This window comes from Acipenser ruthenus, chromosome 11, assembly GCF_902713425.1.
Source record: "Acipenser ruthenus chromosome 11, fAciRut3.2 maternal haplotype, whole genome shotgun sequence".
NCBI classification, from domain to species: domain Eukaryota; kingdom Metazoa; phylum Chordata; class Actinopteri; order Acipenseriformes; family Acipenseridae; genus Acipenser; species Acipenser ruthenus.
Genome location: NC_081199.1, coordinates 7,587,008 through 7,595,790, shown reverse-complemented (window position 1 = coordinate 7,595,790; position 8,783 = coordinate 7,587,008). Strand labels below are relative to the sequence as shown.

Sequence of the window (8,783 nt, the reverse complement as noted above, 5' to 3'; positions counted from 1 at the left end):
AAATGTATTTTAAAAAAAGTGTCTTGTTTACCTGATTAAAAAAAAAAATACATATTATATACACACTTGTATTACAAATAAATAGTTCAACACAATATTTACAATCTGCACAAATAAATCCAATGGGAAACTGATCAATTCACCACAACCCAGCACCATTTAATCATAATGGGTTAAACTTGCAGGGGTCTCTGACCCTGGTCCTGGAGTTTGTCTACTGGCCTCTGCTTTCTTTAGACAAATGGGAAGAAGAAGTTGAAGGGGAGTTTGGCATCGATGGTGGGTGGGGCTTTATAACCAGCCTGCGCAGCAGCAGAGACGTCAACGAAGGAGACTGAACTGGAGATCTGCATGATCCTGCCTGCTGTGAGAGCATTCTGAACAAATAACAAGACAGTTAGCACTAGAGCACAATGGTTCAATAAACAATGTTAGACATACTGTACCCCATAAAGGGGAGCACACTGGTGCTGTAGCGCATCAGAACAATGACATACCAGGCTGGTGCTGTAGCGCATCAGAACAATGACATACCAGGCTGGTGCTGTAGCGCATCAGAACAATGACATACCAAGCTGGTGCTGTACCGCATCAGAACAATGACATACCAGGCTGGTGCTGTAGCGCATCAGAACAATGACATACCAGGCTGGTGCTGTAGCGCATCAGAACAATGACATACCAGGCTGGTGCTGTAGCGCGTCAGAACAATGACATACCAGGCTGGTGCTGTAGCGCGTCAGAACAATGACATACCAGGCTGGTGCTGTAGCGCGTCAGAACAATGACATACCAGGCTGGTGCTGTAGCGCGTCAGAACAATGACATACCAGGCTGGTGCTGTAGCGCGTCAGAACAATGACATACCAGGCTGGTGCTGTAGCGCATCAGAACAATGACATACCAGGCTGGTGCTGTAGCGCATCAGAACAATGACATACCAGGCTGATGGAGTTGATTTTCTCAGTCACGTTCACGATCTGAGCTTGTGGATTGACCAGGGACCCATACTTTGTCCACTGCACTACGATGTCTAAAGACAGGGGGATGTTGCAACTCTGAAAAATGAGAATGGCATTGTTCAGAATCAGTTATTTCATAAATACATAAAAACATTATCATACTCAGATAAACTAACCCAGCAGAGTTTCTATTCCAGTTCTTAGTTTAGGAACGTATTGAAAACCAACATGAGGTCTATATGAGTAATGGCAGTCTGTCATGCAGTCTTATGATCCAAACAGAAAACGCACCCACATAGTACATTAAACTATAAAATTCACATGGTGACAAAAACTCCCCCAGAAAATGTCCACATTTTGCACTGTGTCACAGTGACTTGGAAATTGCAAAACACTAGAAACTGATTAGGAAAGCCCCATTGCTCAAAGCCTTTAACGGACTTGATAATGTTTGTAGAAGGAGCTGTTTCCTCTCTTGTACAATCAAATGTGTGTTAATGTATTGTAGATAGGGAAGTTATGTCACACTGCCTACCTCCATGGCACAGGTACTGACATACAACAGCATAAAATATGGGCTCATTCAAGGTGCGGTGGTGTTTTGTTTCCTGCAGTACGTCACTTCTTTGTCACTCACCGATACAGCGTTTTCTGTCTTGATCTGGACCCAGTCCAAGACATTCTGGGGCTTTGAATTTCCGAAAGAGGCAACATACTGAGGGAAACCCTGCCCTCTCAGTACTCCCAGGATTGTTTCAGAAAGCAGGGTGCAGTTCTTAGTACTGGGAACCCTGCAAGGAGAGACACACAGTGCGGTTTGGACTGTACAGTGAAACCCTCTCCTGGAAGAGTGTTCTCTTCTCTTACCTGAATCTACAGCCCGACACCAGACTGATGCCAAACAGAACAGGAGTCCTTTCTCCTGAGACGACCAAGCAATCTTGATTGCTTGAACTCTTAATAATGGTCAGCATCCCAAATCGGTTAGTACTCAGTACAATAGGGGATGTGGCAGAACAAGTTAAGAAAAAGAAAAAAGAAACACAGAACAAAGTTGCTTTATGAAGCACTGATCATGCAAATGACCTTACGTAAGGTAGATCAAGATTAGTGCTAAACGGAGTCTGTGAAAGCAGGTGAAAATTCTATAATGGATAAACGAGAAGCATTCGATCAACGTTAGCTTCATCAAGCGTTCACTGCTGGAAAACAAGTTCAGAATAAAAGCAGCCCCTGCAGCTCTACAACTTTGCTTCAGCTTTTTCTGTTTGATGAACAATTGTCATGACCTCATACACTCAACAGACGTCACGATTGCAAGATGAGTCACACCCTGCTCATATAATACAGTTTATTCTGCAATCTGCTTTTAATAAGACAGCTTCTAAACTCCTTTCAGTCCTGCCTTCTTCTAACGCACTTGCAGTTTGCCACATGTGGTATTGCATTCGTGTCAGTGGGTGTGTGTGTACAATTTTACATGGGTATTGAATCTCTGCTGTGACAGAAGAGGATATACAACTTGATTTATTTAAGATGTAAAGTTCTGCAAGATAAATGCTTGAGTTGTAGCACGATACTCCAACAAACCAGTTGTTTAGAACAACCACACACACACTATATACTCTATAATACAACCAGCTGTCAAAAACATTACATCACATAATAGTAGCAGATGAAATCAGCAGAAAGGTCAAACTTCTAACGGATGTTGACCCTTGGTGTTAATGCTTTAAACATGTGCAGACACAAACAGCTCCTGGGCAGAAATACCTTATCATGTGATGATTTTATGCACCTATAAAATCTGACTCCAGGCAGCAAACACTAAATGGCAACAGATCTATAAACAGCATCGAAGCTACTCCGATGTGAACTGGCTGACATGAAAAACATGCAAAAGGATATCCTGCAGTTCTGGATCCAGCCACTAAAGGGAGTCCAACAACATATCCTGGGTTTCCACTTGAAGGAACAGGCTTTGTATTCTCCTGGAAGGAAACAGCATTATCTTAGATAACATATCGGCACATAGAAGTTTACATATTAGTATTGTATCTATTTCTATTATTTCTATTATACAGGGTTGATATTGGAATTATTCTTTAGTCCTGAATATATATATATATATATATATATATATATATATATATATATATATATATATATATATATATATATATATATACACACAGTACTGTGCAAAAGTTTTAGGCAGGTGTGAAAAAATGCTGTAAAGTAAGAATGTTTTCAAAAATAGACATGTTAATAGATTACATTTATCAATTAACTAAATGCAAAGTGAGTGAACAGAAGAAAAATCTAAATCAAATCCATATTTGGTGTGACCACCCTTTGCCTTCAAAACAGCATCAATTCTTCTAGGTACACTTGCACAAAGTCAGGGATTTTGTAGGCATATAGTCAGGTGTATGATTAAACAATTATACCAAACAGGTGCTAATGATCATCAATTCAATATGTAGGTTGAAACACAATCATTAACTGAAACAGAAACAGCTGTGTAGGAGGAATAAAACTGGGTGAGGAACAGCCAAACTCAGCTAACAAGGTGAGGTTGCTGAAGACAGTTTACTGTCAAAAGTCATACACCATGGCAAGACTGAGCACAGCAACAAGACACAAGGTAGTTCTACTGCATCAGCAAGGTCTCTCCCAGGCAGAAATTTCAAGGCAGACAGGGGTTTCCAGATGTGCTGTCCAAGCTCTTTTGAAGAAGCACAAAGAAACGGGCAACTTGAGGACCGTAGACGCAGTGGTCGGCCAAGGAAACTTACTGCAGCAGATGAAAGACACATCATGCTTACTTCCCTTCGCAATCGGAAGATGTCCAGCAGTGCTATCAGCTCAGAATTGGCAGAAAACAGTGGGACCCTGGTACACCCATCTACTGTCCGGAGAAGTCTGGTCAGAAGTGGCCTTCATGGAAAACTTGCGGCCAAAAAGCCATACCTCCGACGTGGAAACAAGGCCAAGCGACTCAACTATGCACGAAAACACAGGAACTGGGGTGCAGAAAAATGGCAGCAGGTGCTCTGGACTGATGAGTCAAAATTTGAAATATTTAGCTGTAGCAGAAGGCAGTTTGTTCGCCGAAGGTTGGACAGCGGTACACGAATGAGTGTCTGCAGGCAACAGTGAAGCATGGTGGAGGTTCCTTGCAAGTTTGGGGCTGCATTTCTGCAAATGGAGTTGGGTATTTGGTCAGAATTAATGGTCTCCTCAATGCTGAGAAGTACAGGCAGATACTTATCCATCATGCAATACCATCAGGGAGGCATCTGATTGGCCCCAAATTTATTCTGCAGCATGACAACGTCCCCAAACATACAGCGAAAGTCATTAAGAACTATCTTCAGCGTAAAGAAGAACAAGGAGTCCTGGAAGTGATGGTATGGCCCCCACAGAGCCCTGATCTCAACATCATCGAGTCTGTCTGGGATTACATGAAGAGAAAGAAGCAACTGAGGCTGCCTAAATCCACAGAAGAACTGTGGTTAGTTCTCCAAGATGTTTGGGCCAACCTACCTGCCGAGTTCCTTCAAAAACTGTGTGCAAGTGTACCTAGAAGAATTGATGCTGTTTTGAAGGCAAAGGGTGGTCACACCAAATATTGATTTGATGTAGATTTTTCTTCTGTTCACTCACTTTGCATTTTGTTAATTGATAAATATAAACTATTAACATGTCTATTTTTGAAAGCATTCTTACTTTACAGCATTTTTTCACACCTGCCTAAAACTTTTGCACAGTACTGTATATATATATATATATATATTTCTACAACACTGCAGTAGATATGGAGTATTCAATGGCCATGTGTTTACCTGCACAAAAGTGATCTGAAAGCTCTGTGATACAGGCACCATAGAACTGTTTAAGGCTCCCAGTATGAAGGACACTTTGGCATCCACAATAGCACCAGTATCGTTATATGAGATCAGATAACTCACCTGCAAAACAGAAGGAAATAGTGTTAAAGTATTTTAGTGTGTAATGATCCTAATGATAGGTGGCCAATTGTGAAGCCTGGAGTTGTGAACCTTTTTTATGTTTATTTTAATTTTGTATTGAAGAAAGGTGCTAGAGTGTAAAGTTCTCTCTGTTTACCCACAGAACAGGGATAGCACGAGCTGCTTGAGATTTCCGACGAGGCACCGTGACCATGCCTCAAGCCTGCCCAGGTGGGACCACAGTTCAGCCTCCATACCCATCTGTCTCAAAGGGCAGCCTTTGAGCTCTGAATCGTGCGTTGGTGGCTTAGCCTAGACACTCAGGCTTGTTTGTAAATGAAGCCACATTCCTAGGTAATATACAAAATAAATGTGCGTCTAAATTTCCGAAAGAGGCAACATATTGAGCCTGTCCTCCCAGAACTCCCCCAGGATTACATAAAAAGAAAACAAAAACATGTTAGAGTTGAGTGGCTCTTACTTGAAGCACGACATTATTGCACACGGTGCCAGCCTGCAGCAGTTCAGGAGGGTATGAAGAGACATCAGTGGTGTCCAGCCGACTGCGGCTCCCATCCAGGGACTGCACTGTGATGGAGCTCACACTGATACTCACCAGCTACATTAAAACAAAACATTCAATAAACCAGCAACGTGGGCACCACCAACGTCAGCAATGTGGATTCATTGATTTTTACTGAGGAAAACTGACTTTTTTTTTTTTTTAACAGCACCTAAGACCTAGGTCTCTCCCCTTTTTAATATATTAATAGATTTTTGAAAAGATTACTTACTGAGCTGTTTACATTTGGAATCTGTAATACAAAATAAATTCATTAAACTTAAGGAAAAAAATAATTCTATAAAGGCATTTGATTCACACTACAATATGATTCCTTATAGTTTATCCTTCTATGCACTTAACTTTATCAGAAAGCAGACCTTGATAACAGTCCAGTTTGTTCCTTAAATGCAGTTTGTAGTTAGAAGGACTCAAGACTTTCTCATTCACTGTATCTTGCTTGCCGCACTATCACTTGGAGCCAAGCATGCACCTGCAACTAATTCCAGCAGAAGGGGAGGCTTATAAATGAGTTTACTTACAGACAGGATTCGGAAATCCTGATAGCTCTGCAGGTTTAGCGCAGAGAGAGTGGTGCAGTCTGTCGCCACACTGAACCTTCGGCTGCACCGTGTCGCCTGGTTTTCTAAAAAGGCTTGGAAAAAGAAAAGCAAGTGAAATCTGAAATGTGGATGGTCATGACAAGCTGTAGATTGTACATCTCAGCATCATGCTTGCAAAAATCAAGGAAGCACGCCTTTGATGTCTAACTTCTGCAGTTCACAAGATGACACTTATTCTGGGAGAGATGCCTGATACAAGTTAGTACCATAACAGGACTGTAGTGGACACTTCTGTGTGATGCATTGCCTTTACGGACTCTTGTCACCAGCCTGGCTCTACTGCATAGTGGTAAACCTCCTGCTAGGGGTGTGCAGGGTGTGCTGCTTCAAAGCCACAATGTAATGACAATACAGTAAGTACCTGCAGGGTTACTGTCTGCACACTGGGAAGTTGCTGCTGTGGTTGGGAGCTTGAGAAATCCCTCGCCGTTTGCCTCGCTGAGTGTTCGAATAAGGTCAGCATACTGACAAAGAGATTAAATCGCCATCACAGAGTATTCGTTTTGTATTAGCCATGTATTTTAAAAGACATAAATATAAAGCTATAAAGACACTGGCTGATTTAACCTACATTCCATATGTCTATGGCTGGCAGCTATCCACAGTATTGGAGTAACTGAATCAGCACCGCTCACAGTGATTGTGAACACCATAAGCAGGTACAGGGCAGTCGAAAATAAAAACTAAATCACTTGAGCAACTTCCTGTTTAAATAAAAGTTTCCAAGATTTTCAGTTACAGTGGTTTGATTTCACATGCACAGCAAAACAAAACAGCAGAGGCGTTCTAATAAAATTGCACACTACTGTTTGTAAATCTTCTAAGATATATTATTCAACTTGTTCGCTTCTTCACCTTATAGCCAGCAGCCTGGCTCTCCACACTGCTTGAAGTCGCATCTGTCTGACTCAATGCTGCAGAGCTGAAGAAGTAGCCTATGAACTGCCTGACCAGACTGTCAAAGTTACTGTCTGTTGGCACCTCAGGGGGAGTGAAGGACAAGCCAGACTCATCTAGAGAGAACACAGTACATGATTATTTCACCTTTTTAAAATAATATCCACATGCTGTATAAAAAAAATCACATACTCCAAATATGTGTATACTTCACATCACCAGTGATAAACCACAAATTATCAGAGGTGGGATGGACTTTTCATGTTTGAATATATAAATAATAAAAAATATATAATTAATGAAATACTTTACCCTTTGAACTTGCATAGTATTTTGTCTGCCCTTTAATGTCGGTTTTTAGCCATGTTTTTACTGCATTGATAACTGCAAGTAGTTTATCAGTGTTAACATTTTACACGTTCATGGTACAGTAACTTAAAGAAAGCTCCCATTGCACAGCAGTTTGATCCAGTCCTGGTTTTACTATGTTCAATAAGACTCGCTGCTCACAGCTCCTAGTAAAACGTGGACTGGGTGAAACTGTTATGCACTAGGAGTCTTATTTCCACCGCTGGTTTTACAGTTTCGTTTCTGTTTTCTTTGGTGCCGCAGTATCACTTACAGTTGGCTGTCTGTATGCAGAAGACATCTGGGCTGACCTGGTCAGTCAAGGTGAATGTTCTTTGTGTTGAACTATTTGTCACATTGAGTGAGTAGACAGCTGCTTGCTGACTGCAGAGCTGGTTATTCACACTAAAAACAAAAAGAGCACATTCAGTAACACCATACAGACAGACTGCTCTGTAGAACTGACTTCACTGCTTGTAATACGGTCGTCTCTGCCAATTCTGAAATGCAAAAGAATAATATTAAGAAGAATAAGAATAAGAACAATAAACTTACATCAATTTCTGAACCAAACATGTTGTAAAAAGTGTGATTTCTGCTGCACAATATGGATCACAGCAGCAATTGACATCACACTGACCCTCCAACAAATCGCAGGGGCACAGACTGGACACTGGAGAAATAATCAGAACACAAAACACACATAGAATGAAAAACACTGATGTTTCATCACAAGCACTGCGTTTAAAGGGTAGCGTTTTAACTGTAGCTTAAAATGTCATATGATTGATGGTCGTTTTTGTATCCTCTCTTTCTAGGGTTAGAATTTGTACTGGCAATAGGAAATCCCACAGACACAGCTGGTTCTAGTCAGTCCGAATGCTATCGGGGAATGCAAACAAACAGGCAATGTGTCATTTCTGAATGCAAGTTTAAACTTTGTGTTTTTCTGCAAAACTGAACATCGCTTCTGGTTACAAAACCTACCGTCGGTGATGGGGGTCGGAAGAGATCCAGCGAGCGGCAGAGGCTTTGAGACGGTGGCTGCTTTGGGAACCTCTTTCCCAGTCGATATCTCGCTTTCAGAAGCGGTAGGATTCGAGTCGGTGGAGGCAGTCGGGTCGGCAGTGGAACCAATTTGACCCGAATCTAAAAAGCCTCTTTGTGTTGTCGATCGGATTGCTAAATCAGTCGGATCGGGATCACTCTGTGTAGTGGTCCCGGTGTTTATCTTGTTAACATATATTAAATGTTCGTTTTCTCTCGTTTGCGATGTGGTGGTAATTTGAGAATGAATTATAACTGTAAAATTACAGAAAACTAGAGCCCATAGCAACGGACCCATCGCTCCTAGTAACCGTAAACTGCCTAGAGTTTTGCATCCGGACAGGAAGTCAATCGGCGTAAGCATGCTGGG

At 41.6% G+C, this 8,783-nt stretch overlaps 1 protein-coding gene across 1 annotated transcript; it reads right to left on the bottom strand.

The window, feature by feature from the left end:
- Positions 1 to 16: 16 nt before the first annotated feature.
- Positions 17 to 8,758, bottom strand: LOC131739407 (tectonic-1-like). Its single transcript, XM_059033214.1, has 14 exons — positions 8,354 to 8,758; positions 7,922 to 8,039; positions 7,641 to 7,771; positions 6,977 to 7,134; positions 6,483 to 6,585; positions 6,041 to 6,153; positions 5,731 to 5,751; positions 5,418 to 5,555; positions 4,811 to 4,936; positions 2,871 to 2,953; positions 1,830 to 1,970; positions 1,600 to 1,753; positions 942 to 1,058; positions 17 to 377 (listed from the first exon to the last, which is right to left on the bottom strand). Exons 1-14 carry the CDS (start codon positions 8,709 to 8,711, stop codon positions 234 to 236), a joined length of 1,905 nt encoding a protein of 634 aa, XP_058889197.1. The 5' UTR covers positions 8,712 to 8,758; the 3' UTR covers positions 17 to 233.
- Between the last annotated feature and the right edge of the window lie 25 nt (positions 8,759 to 8,783).